Below are 22,383 nucleotides of genomic sequence, written 5' to 3'. Positions count from 1 at the left end.
AAATAATTTAAAAAAAAGAAATGAAGTTTAATATTTTGCCAACAGATGGCACCTTCGAGACTTAACAATTTAATATTTTGCCAACAGATGGCATTGGCTTAACGAAAAGAAAAAAAATATCTTAAATATTAAAGTTATATATATATAATAATATTAATTCTCTTAAATAAAGAAAAAAATATTGATTCTCTTAAGAGAGAGATTGTCGTATTGTAAAGAGAAATCTTAAAAACATAACGAAAAGAAAAATATCTTAAATATTAAAGTTATATATATAATAATATTAATTCTCTTAAATAAAGAAAAATATTGATTCTCTTAAGAGAGAGATCGTCGTATTGTAAAAAAATCTTAAAACATCGTTTCTCTTAAGACTCGTCGATCTCTTAAGAAAATATATAACTGTGGCGTATTCTAAAAATGCTCGCTCACATTTCGCGATGAAGTATATCCGAAGGGGCAACAAAAATGGGCGTGGTTTTAATGTCTACGAGAGCTTTTGGAATGCAAATATTGTAGAAACGCTCGAACGATTCAACGGTTTTTGCCATTTTTAGCCCCTGGTCGACGTCTTTCCCTCGGGAGGTTGAGCGTTACTAAGATAAAAGTTTAAAGTCTTAAAAGTTTAACAAATTATTCCAGAGTCTTTCTCTCTTATACTACTGTTGTCCTAGAGAATTAAGAACTGATCAAGGCTTGCAATTTATTTCGAAAGCAACACAAACATTTTTGAAAATTAGATGCATAGGCTCGAAGCATACTTCTGCTTATCACCCTCAAGGAAACGGTCTTGCAGAAAGAACGATAAGAACAATTAAAAATGTTTTAAATCATTTTTATAAGGCAAACCGTAAGAATTGGTCAGAATTGTTAAATTACGCAACCTTTGCATATAATACCACGTACAGTGAGCCTAGTGGCTTCACTCCGTTTTATTTGGTATATGGTAGAGACCCTCTATTACCGACAGATTTACATTTAAATAGAATCAATTTTGTCGATAACAACGAATTGGCCGATACAAATATTCCTGTCTGGGTTAGGCGCGCGGAGGCCGCTCGTGAAATTGCGTTAGGTTATATTGCTAACGCAAAAGACCTTTGTATGAACAAATACAATGAACGCCGACAATTTCGTGAATACTTTAAAGGACAGCTAGTATTATTGGCTATCCCGAAACAACTACAGAAGGGCAAACCTATAAAATATAGATGTCCCTTCAGAATTGTAAGCAAGCTGAACGATAACAACTATGAAATAGAGGCTATTGATTCTAAACCTTGTAGTAGCCCTTGGCATGATGTGGTCCATGTAGAGCGCCTAAAACCGTTCTACACACCGAAGTTCATCATGAAGTCCCTAGATCAAAAAGAGGACAAGGAATCGACGTTGACACAAGATAGCAGTGACTCCGACGAAGAACCAGAACCAGATGACCCGCGAGATGCAGATTAGAGCACCGACGATCTCCCAGGAACTAAGAAGAAATATTATCTTCATCCTCGAAAATCATAACTGTTATATCCTTAAGAGAAATTGTTACGAGCCGAGACGTCTCGTCCTAAAGGGGAGAGTACTGTAACGGACACTTCGTACATGTGCCTGTTCAAGTGGCTAGTGGCGCGAAGCTATTGTTCGTGGGATTATGACTAAACACCCCTAAGGCAGAAGACCCCTAGCCGAGGCAACGGAAGTCGTTGCGATAGTAATCCTGCGCGGTACGAGGGGAATCGGTAGGTTCAGACGGTTTGTGACTTGGTCCCTTGTTGATAGGACGTTGATGAGTGTGGAGCAAGAACGAACATATACCCCAGAATAGATTCGAACCTTGGGGTACGGACTCTCGAGTATCGACAACCCTGAACTTGTACTTGGCTAAGATTCCCGTTAGCCGTAACACAAGGATGTATCAAAATTCAATACAGGTCCATAACCCAAGCTTACTCCTCGAGATTGTAGACAAATCATCAAGGTTTGCTCCACAAAACAAACATCAGTAAGAAAAATAAAAAAAGAATTAGACTTGCCTGGTAGCAGCACAACAGTGTGGAGAGTTTTAAATACATCTCCAATGTTAAAATTTAGAAAAAAAGCCGTAATGCAACCACTTTCATTAAAGCACAAAAGTGACAGACTTGATTGGGCACAAAAACACATGACATGGTTTGAAGAATGGATTGAAGTTTTGTTCAGTGATGAAAAAAAATTCAACTTAGATGGTCCAGACGGTTGGAAGTATTATTGGCACGATTTAAGAACCGAAAAACAAATTTTTTCAAAACGCCAAATGGGTGGGGGATCAATAATGGTGTGGGGTGCGTTTGGATTCAACGGAACCACATGTTTAGCATTTATAACTCAAAGAATGAATTCAAAGAAGTATCAAGGCATGCTTGATGATCATTTATTGGAAGCTGGACCAAATATTTGTGGACCAAATTGGATCTTTCAACAAGACAATGCCCTTGTGCATGTTTCTAAATCAACAAAAATGTGGTTTAAACGTAAAAATATTAATCTGATGACATGGCCTGCTAGAAGCCCTGACCTGAATCCGATGGAAAATCTTTGGGGGTTGATGGTTCGTACAGTTTATGCCAATGGAAAGCAGTTTTCCACAATTCATGATTTGAAGGCAGCAATTTCAGATGCTTGGGATAAACTTAAGATTGAATTCCTTCAGAATCTAATTGAAACAATGCCTAATCGAGTATTTAATGTAATTAAGTTAAATGGTGGTTACATTGGCCATTAAATTGTAAGAAACTTTTCAATTTGAAACCTGTCCGGATAAATATGTAACAGTTTTTTTGTTTAAGAGTTTCATAAACATTATTTTCAGTGACAAAATGTTAATGTTTGATTAAAATTCTTCTTTTGCAGTGTAGAAACATGTAAATCCATATTATTTTTAATAAAACATTTGTCACTTAATGCAGCAAATTTGTGTTTCACTTTAATTTTTTCGTGTCCGTATAAATTTGAAACACACCTTATTGTCAACAAGAACGATATTTTCGAATTTCTTACACGGAAAAACGTGTTAAGCAGGAAAATTTAACACAAATCTTATGCCGTGAATGCCAAGAGAAAAGAAATTGGACTTCTTATGTGGGAAACCCTCTCAAACAGGAACTTCGTAAACGGGTTCTACTGTATTGTAAAAATATTGATGATGAATTTTATGAATAAATATTAATTTTTTTTAAATTTTTGTCTTTTTTAATACTTTGCTATAAAAAAAATTAGAGTTGATAAGAAAAGGCAATTTAGCAGCACAATACGTCTGCTAACGAAGGATGCTTTCCATGAGTAAATTCGACAGAAAACTGGCATTAAGTGTTTTAAATATGAAGAAAACAAGACATTCTACGTGGTGAGCTGTTGGTCACTTGCAAACGAAGAACGAGCTGATAGCGCTAGATATATTTATTCATAGACCTAATTATATTGCAACAAATGTCTAGCAATTATGCATTTATCAATATTAATTACAATTGTGAGAATCTGGATTTAAAATTCATTTCTTTTTCTAAATTATCAAAATCGATGTAACATTTTGTCACATACATTATACATTTTTCCACTTTTTGAGGGAAATTAAAAGAGGATGAGGAAATACAATTTCCTTTCCCAACCATTTATTTTCTTGGAGAATTCAGACCATATCCGATGACTAAACTCTGAGCTAACCCAACTCACTGTCAGATGACAAGAAACTTCACTCCTCATTGGAGATAAATTTGAGTATAAAAGGGTTTTACACGTCAGACTCAGCGCAGACCCCTTTATACCAGAGAAGCCATAAGAACCTGCAGATCTCCCGATAGAATAGTTGCCATATTTAGTCGACAGACCGCTCAAAATACTATAGAGGATAGTTACAGATTCCTCCATATATTGGAAAGTAGCCAATTATTTTATTTGTGCATGATCAACTTTGGAAGTCTCAATTTCCACCTCCATGAAATGAGTGAAAAAATATATATCTTAGAGGTATTTTACCAATTTGTGTAAACTCTCTCTCTTTACTCAAATTGGTAAACTCTCTCTCTCAAACAAACTTCTTAACTAAAGTTAGAACGCCATAATTTTAGCGTTAGATATTATTAGATTTTGTAATTAATAATTTCTATTCGATATTGTTCAATCCATTTGTAATTTTTTTTATTCTTTTAACTAATTGAATTAGTATTCACTCATTAAATTAGTTAAGTAATTGTTATCTTGATTTTGGTTCAATTTCTTAAAACGGACGACTATCGGACTTACTCACGACTCCTCCCCACTCGACTTATATGCCCTCCTAGCCATCCACTGACAAGGTGAGCGAGTCTTACCGACTGGTTGCCGATAATTGTTCGGTAGATCATCGAACTCGGCATCTCACACAATTGTGAATTTAAGTTATTTTTTAAAGCATTACTAATTTTAAAGAGTATTCATTAATTAAAAAGTATAAAGTTTAAAGTATTAATTTTTAAACTAATTTTAAATAAATAATCATTTCTAAAGAAAAATTTTTAATCTTTATCTTTAAATTACAAACTTTTGGCACTTCTGTCTCAAATAATAAAAATTATTGTATTATATCATCACAAATTATACTTGTTTATATGAATTGCTCACATAATTAATTCATATTTTAAAAATATTTATAAATTTATTTCCAACATATTCATTAAAAAATATGATAAAAATATCTTAACTGTTGTTATATTTTTATAAAAAATAATATATATATTTCTATTATTAGCACTTACATGCAAATTATTTGACTTGTAGAGAGACGAATCTCATCGTCTTTCACTTTGCAGAATTTCACCTCTGCTTTGTAAGAATCTTTCATTGCTGAAATGAAATTATAAGAGAGTTAAAGAACTGCTGATAACTTTTTATACGTAACAAAAGTAAAATAGTACTTTGGATTCTTGTAATATTAAGCATAATTTAAAAACAATTATATATACACTATATTGAAAATTTACGCCCTTTTCCTGCAATATCATCCTAAATATGCATACATAAATACATACATACATATCCTCACGCTCATAATCCGAAAAAGATAAGAAGCAGGCAAACAGTCCTACAAACTATCCCAGTGGTTCCGAATGTGTGCGCCGCGGCTTCCTCACATCGGCGCCACGAAATGTTATAAAATTTTTATAATTTTAGTTAATTTAAAAAATATTGGCTATTTTGCTATTTCGCAAATTATACTTGTTAGAATTTGACATAGGAAGCGTTGGGAAAATCTGGATTTAGCAAGGGCGCCGAGAATCAAAAAAGTTTGGGAACCACTGAACTATCCATTTAGTAACTATTTCCACATTTTCATGTTTAAACATTCCCCTATTGCTTCAGACACACTCGTGCACTTTTCTAGCACACTTCCTCACATTCTCTTTCTGACTCTCTACATTACTTTCAGATACTAATCTACTTGTTCCAACCAAGACTTTCTCGGGCTTCATCTACTGCTCTTCCCACTTAACAATCCCATGTATACTCGATTCAACAGTTCTCATCCTTTTATCTTCTCAACTTGGTCGAACCATCATAAAATCCATTTCTCCAATTTTTCAACCAAATTCTCTTTCACCCCACATGTCTCCAGCACTTGTTCATTTCCCACGTAGTCTGTTCTCGTTGTGACACGCTCATCTCATATGCAGTAATGCGACTTCTGTCATACTCAAGTTTCGTTATTATACATGAGGACAAGAACCACAACACTTTCATAAACAGCCATTTGTGCCTCTTTAGATATCTTTTTATTTTTTCTCTCTATTGAACAATGTGTTTACATTTTTAATATATAAGACCTGGCTGTAAAATCGCCCATTTTTATTATAATATACTGTACTGTACATATTCCAATAAATAGCTCTATCTCTTTCTCTACATTTTCCATTTTCACTGCGTATTGTTGCACCTACTACGAGAATAAGACAATTATCTCTATTCTTCGGATACTACATGCAACTATTATTCAAAGGAGACCATTAACGGAATAAATCCACTAACGCGATTTTATTTTATTAAGTTATTATTCCAGTAACAAAGCCAAAGCCAAAACACTCACACACATAATTTCAACATTCGAATAACACCTACAGTAACAATGACACTATTGAACACAATGTGCAATTTTTCAGTATATATTAAATTTTACAGTGCTCTAGAAGCGCGCTTACTATCAAAGGGCATTGTTTATAATTGTTTATATTTTCTTGCAATTGCGCTGTTTATTACAGAAAGTACAATATTATTATTAACTTACCCCATTCGAGAATATTTTCCACATCTTCTCGACTACAGGTGCTCGGTATACAAATATCCACACGAAATTTTACTTTGGAGTAATTGGCCATTTCAAATAATTTACTCAACGGATATGATTTCTATAAATATAAAATCTATAGAAGATTGCTTTTATAATTGTAAATTTTTGTATAAATACTTACAACAATATCTCTCATCATTCTAAGCATATTTTTAGTGTTGTTATCTACTGGCATATCACTGAATTCATATGAATTAAATCCAATAGTTAATGCACAAAATTTTCCATGTATGGTGCTTAATTTTCCATCGTTTTTTCTGGACTTATCGTCTATAACTTCAATATTCAAGCATTGATCGTAATCCCCGTGTAACCAGAATTTTCCTCTAATTATTCCGAATGGTTTTCCTAAAGAATCAATCACTGGAAAATTCGTTGTAAAATTTACATTATTATTAAGCTTTATACTTCATATTAATATTTATTAATAATCAACATTAATAAATATGAAGTAAATTTAATATATATTATTTAATATTTAATATATATTATTTATAAAAAAAATATATTAACTAAAAAATAGATAAATGTTTTAACCAATATAAATTTGGCATTTTTGCTTCATTTTAATGATTTTAATGTATAACTTAGAAATAACTGAAATTTTACAGAAAACAAGAAAAATGTAAATATTGTAATGACGTTAAATAAAATTAGAAATTTCCCAAAATAGAGGTAATAAAAATTAAAAAGAATTATTATAAAAGTGAGGAAAGAAATACTTATCAGCTTAAACAACAGTGATACATTATAGCTTAATGGAATCCAGGCATATTTGAATATTTGAATCAAGAAATCCCATTGGTTAAAACTAGTTAACTCTGCTAAAAACAATCTAGCAACGAGTTGCTTAACTTTCCCTGCAACATCTAATGGCTCCATCTGTTATCATATTTTATTTAAAAAGTTTTCATATTTTTAGCTGTAATGAAGAGGCAAAAAGCTTAAATTTGAGAGTATGGTTGGGTTTCATAAAGAAATTTGTAAATGCTAATAACGAGTAAAATCGTCATTAGCAAGGTTGAGACCGAAGTTTTAGACGCGAAAACGTGTACGTCGGACGTTCAGAGCCGCTTTCCTGTAAGCCTAGAAGTTTGACAATGGCGTTTGGAATGTCCAGCATGATTCCACTGACTTTCCAAACACCATTGTCAAACTTCTCCGCTTACAGGAAAGCAGCGCTGAATGTCCGACGTACACGTTTTCGCGTTTAGAACTTCGGCCTCAGCCTCGCTATTAAGTCAGTTCCTACTGGTAATAAGGTTCGTTTGTTTTGTTAAGTTATGACAGCACAATGCTTGGGCAATCTGTCTAGGAGAATGCCTTCCAGGAGGTCTTTTTAAAGATAACAGGACCCCTATTCAGGAGCTACAGACCTGTAGCACCGATTTCCTATTTCCTAAAACCTATTGCAAAAACAGGTCTGTTACCCCTATTCAGGCGCTACAGACCTGTTTTTGCAAGAAATCGAAGATATTTTTAGATGAGTCTAAAAATATCTTCGATTTCTTGCAAAAACGCAAAAAAACCGCATCTGCGCCCGTTAATCTTGCACGCCCCTTTCTCTTAACACCTCCATTGTTAACACTCCCATTGTTAACACCTCCATTGTGAAAGAATACACTTCTTTCATCCCCACATGGTATCCACTAAATGTGGTACCCTACTAAAACGCAGTTAAAAACAAAAAATTGCATCTAAAATAGTACAGTAGAAGCTGAGTTCTTTAGGGTAAGTCTTAATTTTTTCCCTCTCCCCCGTGGGGAGAATTTCGAAAAATCCCTTCTTAGTGTGCGTTCTCGTGACGTACCCTAACTGTGTACCAAATTTCAACTTTCAACTCCTAACCATTTGGGCTCTGCACTGATTATTAGTATTATTATGTTAGGTTAAGTGAGATATATTCGGTTAACACCGGTGGCTATGTACTATTCCGGACCAAAGTCAAGGCATAGTAACCAAAACAGAAATTAAAGAAGTGTATCAGTGTGTGTGTCTGTATTCAAGAATTTTCTCACAATATGACATGTATTCAATATAGTGGCCTTCTGTAGTGTGATGTATGTGTTTCTATTCAATTCTAATGTGCCCAGGCTTTTGTGCAGTGTGTGTGGTATAACACCTGTAGAGGAGAGAACAACAGGTACAATAAGCACCCTATCCATCCTCCACAGATGCCTTATTTCCTGGGCGAGTTCTGTGTATTTGCTAATTTTTTCAGTGCATGCGTTTTGTATATTGTGAGTGTTTGGAATGGATATGTCTATAATGTATGTGATTTTATTGTGTTTGTCAATGAGTGTGATGTCTGGTCTGTTGTGGTAAATTGTTTTATCTGTGATTATGGCTCTGTCGTAGTACATTTTGTGCGTGTTGTTTTCCAATACTGTCTGTGGAATGTATTTGTAGTATGGTTCGTGGATGTCTACTAATTTGTGTTTCTTTGCAAGCTCTTGGTGTATTATATTCGCTACTTGATTATGTCTGTGTAAATAATCTGTCTGTGCCAAGAGCTTGCAACCAGAAGTGATGTGTTGTATAGTTTCTGGCATGATGTGACATTTTCTGCATGTGTCATTTGTGAGTGTTGCATCTTTGAGTATGTGTTTTCTGTAGTTTTTAGTATTTATGACCTGATCCTGTATGGCGATCATGAATCCTTCTGTCTCCCCAAATAGGCATCCCCGAGCTAACCAGCTGTTTGACGCAGTTTTGTCAACAAAATCCTGGGCCAGATCAAAAGGATGCCTGCCATGGAGTGCCTTTTGAGCCCACGATTGCTTAATGGTGTCTATGCTTTTTATATGTTGTGTTGTGTCCATATGATGTGAGTGTAAGTTTAATGGTGTGTTATTCGAGTCTGCTAGAGTTACTGCTTTATGTAATTGTGATGTTTCTTGTTTCTTATAGAAAAACTCTCGCAGTGACTGTATTTGTTTGTAGTGAAGGTTAACTATGTCAATCAGGCCACGTCCGCCATCTTTACGTGGAAGGGTTAATTTTTCTGTGGCGGATGTAGGATGATGTTGTTTATGCTTAGTAAGTGTTGTTCTTGTTTTCCTTTGGAGTTGCTCAAGATCTGTGTGAGTCCAATGTATAACTCCAAAAGAATATGTGAGTACTGGAATGACATATGTGTTTATTGCTTTAACTGTGTGTTTTGCATTTAACTGTGTTCTGAGAATAGCATTTAACCTACTTTGGTACTCTTTAATTAGTCTTTGCTTTATTTGTGTATGTTCTGTTAGTTTGGCCTGTTGGAATCCTAAATACTTACAGAACTCATCCTCTTCTATGGATTCAATAACGTCTCCATTTCCAAGTGCAAAATCTTCTTTCTTCAAGATTCCTTTTTCTATGTGAACTGTTTTGCGTTTATCTAGGCCAAATTCCATTTGTATGTCCTTGGTGTATGAATGTGTGATTTGTAGGAGTCGATGAAGTTGTTTTTGTGTGAATGCATAAAGTTTTATGTCATCCATGTACATGAGATGTGACAGTGTATAGTGTGTTCTTTTTTCATGTCTGATATTGTAACCATATTGCGTGTTGTTTATCATGTTGGATAATGGGTTCAGGGCTAGGCAGAACCAGAGAGGACTCAAGGAATCTCCTTGAAAAATTCCTCGCCTAATAAAAATTTGGTTTGTTTGTATGCAAGTGTTACTAACCCTGAGATGTAGTGTTGTTCTCCAGTGCTGCATGGTGTTTTGAAAGAATGCAATGAGTGATGGATGTATTTTGTACATGTGTAGAATATGTAGCAGCCAACTGTGTGGAACACTGTCGAATGCTTTTCTGTAGTCTATATATGCCATGTGTATGTTTCTGTGTTGTTTGTGTGCTTGCCGTAGAATGACTGAATCTATGAGTAACTGTTCTTTGCATCCCCTGTGATTTCTACGGCAACCTTTTTGTTGTTCTGTAAGAATGTTGTGTTCTTCAACATGTTTGTATATTTTGTTTGCAATACAGGATGTCAATAATTTGTAGAGTGTTGGAAGACATGTAATTGGTCTGTATTGTGTGGGGTCTGTGGTATTGTTGTTTTTAGGTTTCATGTAGGTGATGCCCTGAGTAAGAAAATTTGGCATGTCTTGTGGATTGATGATGATGTGTGTTAGGTGTTTAGCTATTTCCTGGTGCAATAATGTAAACTTTTTGTACCAGAAATTGTGAATGTTGTCTACACCAGGTGTTTTCCAGTTGTGTGTTCTGTTAACAGTGTATTGGAAATCATGTATGCTTATTTCAGCACAGGGCATAGTTGGTATGTTGTGCAAGTTTCTGTTCTCCTCCTCGATCCAGCCTGCTTCAGCATTGTGCGTGACAGCACTGGACCAAAGAGAAGACCAATATGTTGTGAGTTCTTTTTCTGTTGGTGTGCCACTGTGCTGTGTATCAGTGTTTGCTTTGTTATTAATTTGTCGGTAAAAGAGTTTTTCATTGTTTGTAAATAATTTATTTTGTTGTTTTCGTAGTGTACATGTTTTGTATTGTTTGAGTCTACGTGCTTTGGCAGCAAGTTTTTGTTTTAGTGTACCAATATATTCTGTGATGCGTGTGTTGTGATGTTCATGTTTTTTATGTGTTTTTATTTTCTTGAAAATGTTTTTGAGCTGTTTCCTTAATTTGGGTGTTATGTTGTTTTTAGTGTATTGTGTCAGCCTGCCTAATTGCTGTCTAATGTCATTTATTTGTGTTTCTATTCTTCTCTGCCAGGCAGGCTTGTGATAGAATTGTGTTTTCTGTGTATTTGTCTGTGATTGTACTTTCAGTCCATGGTGTGTCACAACTGTGACTGCCCCAGCATAAACTAATGTATGAATGTCTGCGAGTGTAGAAATTGAATGAATGTAGTGTGATAGTAAGTGAGTGTTTACATAATTTAGTGTTTTTCTACTTCTTTGACGTGTTGATTTTTGGTATTCGTGGTCGTTGTGTGGGATCTGTACCTGTATATTTAGTGAGTGTTTCCTGAAATATAAGTGAGAGCGTATTAACTAAATCCATGTCTATGTTATCAGTGATGGATGAGGAAGTGTCTGTAGTATCATTAGTGGTAATTGTTGTATGTGTGTTATTATCAATGCTTGTTGCTGGATTATCCTGACAGGTTACATGATCTTCATTAATGTTAGATGTTTCTGTCTGTTGATGTATTTGATCAGCAACCTGTTGTTTGATAAGTTCAAATGTTGTTTGTGGAATAAGGTTGTTGTGTATAATTGTTCTTTTTTGATCAACAACCCTTTGTTCGGTGACAGTGAGATGAGGATACTGTTGTGTGAATCTATGGTGTAGTTGTTGTCTGTATGCTGTCATGTTTGTTTCGAGTTTTGTGATCGTGTAATAATTACGGATGATAAACTCGTTCATTTCTACTGTCCATTTCATCCGTTGGCGTGGTTTTCCAGCCTTTGTGGTCTGTGGATGCATTCCACAGAAACACCAAGGTTGGGTTGCTTCCTCACATGTGTTGAGGGCATTGCAGTAGCCATGCTTGGGCCGGTGCTGGTTTCGCCACCGGTAACCAAGGGAGACTGTGGCCTATTTTTTGAACGTGAGCCTCTGCCTAACCCACGAACGCGGACCTTGTTAACCCGGGCGACGTCCGAGCCAGTATCACACTTTGATCTGGTTATTACCATAATAAATATCTGCACAGAATGTGGGTGTGGTCACTCTTAGCTTCATTTCTCCCCATAGACCTTACTGGCATGGGTGTCCCTACCAGGAGCTTGTGCTCCAGCCTGCATTGCCCTATGGATCAGTAAAATTACTGGGCTCTCCTACCACGACCAGGTGGTGACCATGGGCGAGTTATTATTATTATTATTATTATTGTGTTGGGTTAAGTGAGATATACTCGGTTAACACCGGTGGCTGTGTACTATGCCGGACCAAAGTCAAGGCATAGTAACCAAAACAGAAATTAAAGAAGTGTATCAGTGTGTGTGTCTGTATTCAGGAATTTTCTCACAATATGACATGTATTCAATATAGTGGCCTTCTGTAGTGTGATGTATGTGTTTCTATTCAATTATTATTATTATTATTATTATTATTATCAACTCGTCTCGATTATATATATAGATTAACTTCCGAAATAGAATTATTTTTTCTTTTTACATTTATTAATATATATGAAGCGTGCAATGCCATAAGGTTGTAAATGCCAAAAAACAAATTTTTCAGGAGAGAGAAAAAACACTTTTTCTAATGAACGAACTTTAATCAAATGCTAGAAAAATTATTTTAACAATTTACAGTTTAGAATAAAACATTGGGTTTAATTTCAAACACCTAAGAATGATAGTAAGGAAACAAGAAAAGTTTAAAAACAGGGTTAGAGCCATAACGTTGTAAATGCCAAAATTGTGCAAGTGCATAAAGTTGTAAATGCCAAAAACGATTGCAGTTATAAAATTAATGTTTCTACAGCTGAAAAACAGTCTTGAATACCAAAAACTTACATTTAAATTATTAAACACAATTTACAAATTCAATATCAATTTTAATATTAAAAACTGACAATAATCTATTAGTGACTTGAACTGGGCTGTAATCTTTATCAATAAGGTATTAATTTAATGAAATAAAAGTTAAAACGTATTTAAAAACTTCAAATTTGAATGATTAATGGAAGTCCAAATATCATTTTGAAATATCAAATAATAAAGTGACAGGTTAACTATTAATAAACTGGCATTTAGTTATCCGGTTCTGCTAGCATCTCCTTGAAATAGGTTTGTGCTATTGGATTTAAAAATGGTATCATTTTACCAATGTCAGGTTTCTTCTTTTGAGGAATCCCAAAATGGGAGCGAGCAAGAGGAAGTGGAAGATTTTTGAAATCATCAATGCTAACTCCATTTTTTAGCACATTAAGCCCAGTGCACCATCTTGCTGCTTTACCTCCACCTTTAGCAATCATAACTTTACCAAAGTTATTTGATGAGAGTCTAATTTGGGATGCTGTTGAGATTCCCAGGTCTTTTGTATTCAAAAATGCATGGGCAATCGATTTAAAGTCATGAAATTTCTCAAATACGATGCAGGTAAAAGGGTTTTTGGTCCCTGCACTTTTAATGATGTCCACAAGATCCTTTAGTGTGTAGGCTTTGCATTTTTTCCTCCGTTTTTCAATTAGAGCAAAGTCTCGATCACAGCTGAGAAATGTGTGACCCTTTACAGGGTATTTATGTGTTATTTCTGAAAATACATTATTGGCCAATAACACCAGATACATGGCTATCACGTATTGATTTTTGTTTTGACCAACACAATTGTCTGTCCACAAAGTCAGCTTCTTTCGGTCACCAATAGCAGCCTCAGTAGTAATATAATGGTATATACAGGATGATATTTCCAAAGACCCTCTTCCTCCAAAATTCTCACTCCACAAACACATGCATCCTTTCTCTTTAATTGAATCGTGAATTCCAAGGTTGTAGCATGCCAATTGTTGAGCATAATACATTTCAGTGTGTGTTAATTGTGGTATATACATTTGCTGCTGCAAGTCAAAAGATATAACATACGAATCTGAGGTTTTAGCATTTTTTGTGTCATCAGACATGTCTTTTGTGGTTACTTCAGCTCTGTAATGATGTAATTCCAGTTCTGTTTTTGCTGATGCATCACCAGCTTTTATTCGTACATCAAGGCGGTCACAAGTTGAGCAAGTGTCCATGCGAGGTTTTTGAAAAGATAGATTGAATTTGGTCAGGAAAATTTCATTGTACCATTGTCGAGTAACTGGGGCTTTGCTCCCAGCATACTGTTGACAATATTTCTCAAGCATAATCGAGCAGCACGAGAGCACGCAAGCAGCTCGAGCATAATGACTTTCTTCACTTGAAAAACTCTTAATGTGCTCAATTATTTTTTCTGTCCACAACTGCTTTTCAGTACTTTTTCGCTGGCCTCCTCTTTGATCAGTAGCATCCATTTTTCCTTCCAAAATCTTTTTTCCAATCAACTGAATTTTTTTTGCAGTAACCCCGAATGTATTACACAAAGTCTTAAGGCAAACTCTTATTTCACTTCCACCGGGAAGAAGCAAATGATAACTGAAAGAGTGTTTCCTTCTACTTCCAGAAGGATGGTGGTATTTCCCATATCGTCTCCTTTTTATCATCTGGGGATGAACAAGTCTTTGAAGATAACTCTGTTGCTTATTGTAGTCAGCCAGTTCATAAAATTGTTGGAAGAGTTCCTGACGGTAAGCCAACGTTACGTTTTTGCAAGCGAAGGAACACTTGCATGTCACCTGTAACGTAAACAAAAAGTTTGACAAACTTGTTGGAAACAGTCATATACAAGTTGTTCACCCATACATAGACACAATGACTATCCATATCTTGCAAATCTCAAATCTACGTCTATATTTTTGAAGTATTAAGTCTTTTACTTACCCCTGTTGGTGGATCCTTTCTCGGATTAACTTTCTGTGATATAGGAGAAATGTACTCTAAGCCACTATTTTTTTGTTTCTTTCGAATGTTCTTCTTCCATTTTTCTGCACATTTCTTTCTTCTTTTAGGTATTTCATACTTTAAGGAATTCATTTCACTCGTAAAAAACTCACTGCGTTACAAATTAGAATAACAAAATGATGTAAATGTAAACCGTAACATTTTACGCGCCAAAAGTCACGTGGCTTGCGCTTTGGCGCTTAAAACGTTAGGGCTTGCACATAACGTCATCTTCGAAATATAGCCACTTAGAGCGCCACAATCGCCAGAATATTTTTTGTAGGAAAAAACATTGCATTTAAAATTCATTTCTTCAATAAAACGTATTTTGAGAAAAATGGCATTTACAACCTTATGGCATTGGACGCTTCATATATATATTTCGTTTGTGCAAAATAAAAAAATAATTGCAAACGATACAATAGCCACCATTACTTTTTTGAAAACGGGAAATTTTCGCATTGACAAAAATTCAACCTGGGGCGTCACGCAACGGAGAGAAATTTCAACATTCGATAGGTAAATTTCAATGAAAATGCATCGGGAAAGACCTCTTGGTCGTGGCTGTGGCCGGCGAAGTTTGAATGATTCAAAACCAGCGATACCAAAGATGATTGGAGAATGAGAACGAGACCCGCCGTGAGCGTCGAAGTGATCCCGCTTAGTAGTGAGTCTCCGAGACATAGTCTTGTCCCAAATACAGCGTTGCCGTTTTATTCATTGTTCCATATGATAATCTTACAATATTAATTTTTTATAGAATATTTTATTTTTTAGCAAGGTGTCTATTCATAAGTTTATTTTATTTTCGCTTTTAACTAATACCGTATTTACTCGCATGTAAGACGAAGTTTTTATTCATTTATCATAACTTCAAATTCCTAGGTCGTCCTATACGTGCAAGCGAAAGATTCTTTGCGTTTTGTAAATAATTTTTGCAAATTATGAATTCGCATTTCTTACTAGATGCTTACCCTCTTATATTTAAAAAAGTAAGTATTTTATCTGGGTCATTTGAATCGTTCTTGTGTATTGTCAGAAGTAAAGATGAATAGCAATAGGGAAAACAAAGGTTTTCAATTGAATTCCAAAATCACACGGGAGCAGGATATAAGTTTTACCCATTCCCATGATTATTCGGAAATTAGAATTCGGAGAAACTGTTAAGTCTAATCGACGGAGAGTGGATTCGAGTGGCAAAAAAGGGTTTCCGATTGTCCAGCTTTATGTGAACAAATTATGTTGTCGATTTTACAAGATTTTTCCTTGAAGTTTATAATGACAGTATTTTTGCCGGACAATGTGTGCATTTACGTGCATTTGATATTTTGCTTGTGATTGAACGAAATAAAATTAGAATTGTATTAATAAATCTAATTTTCTTTATTTTGATCTTTAAAGTCACACCTCGTCTTATGTACGAGTAAAAACAGTAATTTCGTACAAAGCATTTATAATTTATAATTATGAAATGAAAACACAAGTATTGTACCGGTATATTTTAAACCACACGAACTACATTCTATTTTATTTAACGTGTAACGAGTTCAACAACGTTGATAGTATGATAAACAAATGATAAGCATATATTGCATTCCATTTTTAACCAAGACTGAATAAAGACAAGACCCACGTGTAACCACGATCCGAAACTGACAAATCCAGTTCCCGCGACTGGTGCTGTTCGCTGTAGCGGCATAATTTAGGACTAAGATTTACCAGGGCTCTAGACCTTTGTACAAGGATGATGAAGCATTTGGTTCAATTTATAACCAAATTCTGAATATTACTTATAAAGGGAAGACATCATTAGAGCAACATCTGGAAACAGATCGTCATAAGAAAAACATTACATCAACTGGAAGCAATGTTAGGATTGAAAAATAGATTGTACCACACAATCCCAAATTAGAGGAGAAGGTTTTTACTACTGAATTAGCATTAGCTTGCCACACAGCCATACATCATTTCAGCATTAAATCTGTAGATTGCACAAATAAATTAAACTTCAAAATTTTCAATGACTTGATGATAGCAACACGAATTTCTTCCGCCGGAACTAAGACAGAAGCTTCGATTACAGGTGTTTTGGCACCCTATTCATTAGAAAAGACATTATAGGTAGAACAGTTTAAAAATATTCATTCATAGGAATTGCAACTTATAGTAGCAATCACAAAGATGCAAAGATATTTCCATTTATAATTCATTATTTTAATCACAAACTATTGGAATTGAATATAAACTTGTCCAGATGATATCAGTCTCAAACGAAAAAGCAGATACCACTTGTTAACAAATATACTGAGAAAAATTAATTGTTCTCAAAAATGTGTTGCTTTTGGGGGAGACAACTGTAACAAATTTTGGGTCATGTGGACATGCAGGAAAAAATAATATGTTTGCATTGCTAAGACAAGACATCAAGCATTTAAAAGGTAGAAAATGTACAGTGCATATTGTAAATAATTATATTTAACATGCTGTAGATTTTTTACCCATTAATATTGAGAGCATTCTTGTAAAGATTTTTAAACATTTCTCTATTTATACTGTCCAGCTTGAAAAGTTAAAAGAATTTTGTTCTTTTGTCGAAGTTGAATATAAACAAATTCTTAGTCATTCCAAGACCCGTTGGTTATCCTTATATCAAGTAATCGCACAAGTATTAGAAAAGTATGAGCCAATAAAAAGTTATTTCTTATCTATTGAGAAGCCTCCAGTTGTGCTTAAATCATTCTTTGAAAACCCATTAAATGAAGCATATCTAATGTTTGTACATTCATTAGTCTACTGTTTTCACCAAAGTTTTTAAAAAATGGAAAAAGAATCTAATTGTGTTTATAGAGACAATGTCTATTTTGGAAGAAGTTTCTGATATTTTAAAAGTTAGGTTAGAAACAAATTTTCTCCCATTGACGTGAATAAAATACTGAAGAAAAATGCAGAATTGGAGAAAGATTGCTAAAATATAAAAGGAAATTGCTTGATTATGTATCAAACTGGAACTGAAATACTTAAATCATGGCACTGTTCAATTTTTGCCATTCAAAGTTTTTAATTGGATGTCATAAAAATCCCTGTCTGGGAGGATGTTATGGAAAGTTGTTGAAATGTTATTGAATATCTAAATGAAAGGAATATCGCAGTTGACGATTCGAAGTGCGTAAATCAGTGTAGTTCTTTGAAAAATTATTTAAAGGCAAAGTCTAATTTAAATGAAAAATCAGTAACTGAAAAACGGCTTGGTTTTTTTTCAGGCAACAGACAATCCGGAATTATATACTGAATTGCTTAAAATTTGCCAATACATGTTTTCAATTCCCACACACAATGCCACCAATAAAAGAGTATTATGTCTGGTGGAATCTCAGTGGACATATGAACGAAACAGAATGGCAATTGAAACAGTAAAAAGGCTGGTGAAATTCAATTTTAACAATCGTAATTGTTTAGAATTTTATAATGAAATCTGAAGAAACAAATAACTGCTTAACAGAGTCAGCACACCAGAAAAATATGATTTCATGCAGCAACCTTAATTAAAATGTGAACAATTAAGTTTGTGTTTCAAAAATACTTTTGAAAAAATATTCACATTTCTAAAGATTTGTATTTAAAAAGCATTCGTATTTGAAAAGGTTCAATAAGAAATCTTTTTTCTACAAAATTGTCCTCCTATGTGTCCTCCTTTTTGACTTTTTCCTACGGGAATTGTTCTCTTTTCGCATCTGGTTATTTGGTAACCCTAGATATCGCGCAAATATTCTTTATAAAGTCTGTTACTGTACCTTTTATATTTTTATAAAATGAACACATTGATTTCTTTACAACTATCACAACGTCGTCCATCTTTAAAAATTACGCGCAGAAATTTTACTGATGAATGCTTATAAAAATTCTTCGTATTCTTTATTTGAAAAAGTATGAGTCACAAAAAAAGCTTTATTTTGGAGTTGTAAAAAATAACAGTTAAAACTTTAAATTGCTGTTTGTAATATTACTTTTGTTATTTTTCATTTTTTACTTGTATATTTTAAATGTACAGGTTTTTTAATATAATCTATATTTTAATAGCATAATTCATTGAGTTGTGATAATTTAGACAGTAAAATTACTGAACTATATTTTCACATACAGTACTTTTTTCTTTGCAAATGTAATATCTCTGACGAATCTATTCTTGGCAGTGCTCTGAAATAAATGCTTTGAAATAAATTTTATTCAAATTCTCTTCCTGGATAAAGTAATAACACCTATTTATTATTCTGCATAATTAATAATACGTAACAAACGTATACAATAATTAAAAATGTGTCTAGACATACATATTTGTTTGGAATTCAAAATGACTTTCGCAACACAAGTTAATATCGCTTTTCAAGGCAACTACACAGCAACTACTTACTAACACTATTCACGTCTGACAAACAGCGGTGTTATTATATTAGTCTGTTTTATTAATTTATTGAATTATTCATTACTAATTAACATATTCTTTAATTTTATATTTTAAATAGTTTACTGATAATAATTAAAGTAAATGTGATAAGCTTCATTATAGTTAATTATTTTATAGTAGACTATTACGAATTATAAGTAATTATAACCAAATTAATACGTATTTACCATAACGTTGTATCTAAATTAATATTATGTATGATATTAAGTATTCACATAGGCATTTAGTACGTTTAATTTTAGAAAGAAATGAAAATTTTTATATTTACGAATATTATAAACAGCATCAATATAAATGTGTATGTAACTTCAGCATTAATAGCTCTATTCATAAAAATGATTACAATATAAAATTATAAACTACCCATTAACGCCGATGTCTTAAATGTGCTGCAAATTAAATAGGAGTTTTGAAATTTTTTTCTTCAGATTTTTTTATGACGTGATTAAAATTAATTTGACAGATACATTATACAAAATTTTAAAATATTCCTCTACATTATTTTTTATTCGATCAGCGTAAACAGGAACAGTGCAAAGTAATGTTATGTTTCATCACTTTCGTACATAATTCAACAACGATTTGCTTAACTTTCCTGGTAACATTTAAAATTTTTGTGGAGCCGTCTGTTACAGTATAATACTTTATTAACCAACTCTTTATATTTTTAGCTATTATGAAAAAAGCACAAATCTTCGTTTTCAGGGTTGGAGTAGGTTTTATATAAAACTGTAAATTGTAATAACGAGTAAAATCGTCATTAAGTCCGAACCTACTGGAGATACAGACGAGCCCTTTTATCACCACACCTCTCGACCTTTAATCACCTAAATTTAAAACGTTAATCCCCTTAATAATGAAACGTCCCTGCAAAATTTCAGGAATTTTCGACAAATTTTCGAGAATTTACCCCTAATTTTTTTTTTTCATTTCTCGACATTTCAAGGTGTTCTTGACATTTCAAGTCCAAAATATAAAAATATTAAGTTGGGTCATGTTTTGACTGATGATTTTAATTTTCTTCTGTTATAGATAGCAACCGAAAAAGTAAAAAGTAAAGAAAATAAGTATATGAAAAAATTCCAACGTTGCAAATTTTCCGTACTGTGCAGACGTGTACACTCACTCTGTGTACAATATAATATAGTACAGATTACTTCTTAATAATAAGCTGTATTGATATCCACAAGTTTGCATGTTTTATAATAACAATATACTTATAAAGACAACAACATTGCTGATAACGTAAAAACAACAACAAAAATCGTTGTTAATTAAAATTATTGTTGGGTCTGTTGTGTTTGCACATGTGAAACTTTAACGACCAGGGCTTTGATCATGTTACACCTACGTGTAGGCGCAAAATTCGGGAATGTCTTTTGTTCGGGTCAGTTGAACGAACAGGACGTGATCGGAGTCCACTGCGGACTATAACCAACCAATTAGCAGTTCTTTGTGAGAAATTAAACGAAAATTTCACGATTAGCGATCTTTCAACATTCAAGGATCCTACAATTATCCTACGCAAATGAGGTGCATTTATAAATATCAACCCAAACGTAACATAATCATGTTATTTTTTCGAATATTACTTGTATATTTTTAAAATTAATACTGATAATTCTCCATTTATTACGACATAATTTTACGATTCATTGGCATTTTTTTATATGAAAATATACACGAATATCTACGTAACGATTTAAATTTATTGTATATTTTTTTATATTATTTTTTACAGATATAAAGAAAATACAAATCTATATCGAGTTTAATATTTTAAGGCATTGCTAAACGTCATTAAAAATCGACTATACCAATTAAGAGCATAAATATGTAATCACTTATATTTACTTGATAATTATTTAAATATAACAAATTTTAATTCACTTACATTGTAGAGTCCAGGCTTTATTTTGCTTTAAATCTTCTAATAAACGCATCCCACCTTCGATACATGAGCGAGAGACGTTTACTTCTTCGGTGATTTTCAACATGACGGGAAGCATCAATCGAGCGACATTACTCGTGACATAATTAAATATATCGTGAATATCGTTTAAAATACGGCCAGCTTTTTCTACGTCATCAGAAACTGCACCTTTGTTCGACCTGGAGGAATTTTCAACAATCGTGAAATCAGCAAAAGGAATTACCAAGACGAAAACACAGACAAGAATTATTCTATTTCTCATGATTTTAACTGCAGAAATAATTCTGAGAATACTGAGCTATTCAGTAATATGTAAATTAATATTTATATTAATTAATATTAATTTCACCAATCAGAAAACTTTTATCGAATTGGAACAAAGTCAATAAGTTTTAACCGGTAAATTTCTTTTTAAAAACACGTTTTTATCGACATGATAAATTTGATTATTTAGTCAGTATTTTTTTCTGTGAAACTTGAAAATCAAAAAAGAAAAATCTTCGATAAGTAATAGAACAAACCAATTAATGTCTTTAAGGGAAAAGTAAAATTTTCAATGGAGTCGGTTTTTTTTTTAACTCTTTTCGCCCTGTGGGCACTAAGAGGGCCTCTTTTAGTAGGCTCATTATGGGTTCGGCCAGGCCCACAATGGGGCGACGGGGTGATGAGGGACGGGGCCCGACATATCCGAACGGACCACCCCCCCGAAAAATTCCTGGGGATTTCTCGACCCATTCGGATTCGATCCCTGGTCCCCCAGAGCGGTAGGCTGCGATCTTGACCGCTCGGCCATCCGGCCCTCAATGGAGTCGGTTAACGATTAATTTGAAAAACTTCGTTCAAGAACCCGCGGCTAACAATTAAACGATAAACTTTAATTTAAACAACAAGTGAAATGGTTTTGATGTTTAAACTAACAATTTTATTTACGTTCAAATGGCAAGGTTTTTTAAAGCTTACCTCTAAAATTCGGATTTCCTTCAACACGTACTTTACATTTAATGTTTTTCGGTTGCATGTTTTAAAATACTTGCTTAATTTATAATTTTTTAAAAAATTACTCTGAATTATTACGAAAATTTCGTGTTTTAATTATTTCGATTTAGGTTTAAAAATGGTAACAAAATCGTCGTTATTTGTTATTCGTAATGCTATTAAA

The 22,383-nt window shown here is 33.5% G+C and overlaps 1 protein-coding gene across 1 annotated transcript; it reads right to left on the bottom strand.

Annotated features, from left to right (window-relative positions):
* Positions 1–4,759: 4,759 nt before the first annotated feature.
* On the bottom strand, positions 4,760–21,507 carry LOC136971191 (uncharacterized). The gene is made up of 4 exons (XM_067265664.1): positions 21,186–21,507; positions 6,471–6,712; positions 6,287–6,407; positions 4,760–4,851 (listed from the first exon to the last, which is right to left on the bottom strand). Exons 1-4 carry the CDS (start codon positions 21,484–21,486, stop codon positions 4,760–4,762), a joined length of 756 nt encoding a protein of 251 aa, XP_067121765.1. The 5' UTR covers positions 21,487–21,507.
* Positions 21,508–22,383: the final 876 nt, after the last annotated feature.

This window comes from Centruroides vittatus, unplaced genomic scaffold, assembly GCF_030686945.1.
Source record: "Centruroides vittatus isolate TY-2023 unplaced genomic scaffold, ASM3068694v2 contig_235, whole genome shotgun sequence".
Classification (NCBI taxonomy): Eukaryota; Metazoa; Arthropoda; class Arachnida; order Scorpiones; family Buthidae; genus Centruroides; species Centruroides vittatus.
The sequence above is the reverse complement of the archived record's forward strand: the minus strand, read 5'-3'. Positions and strand labels throughout refer to the sequence as shown.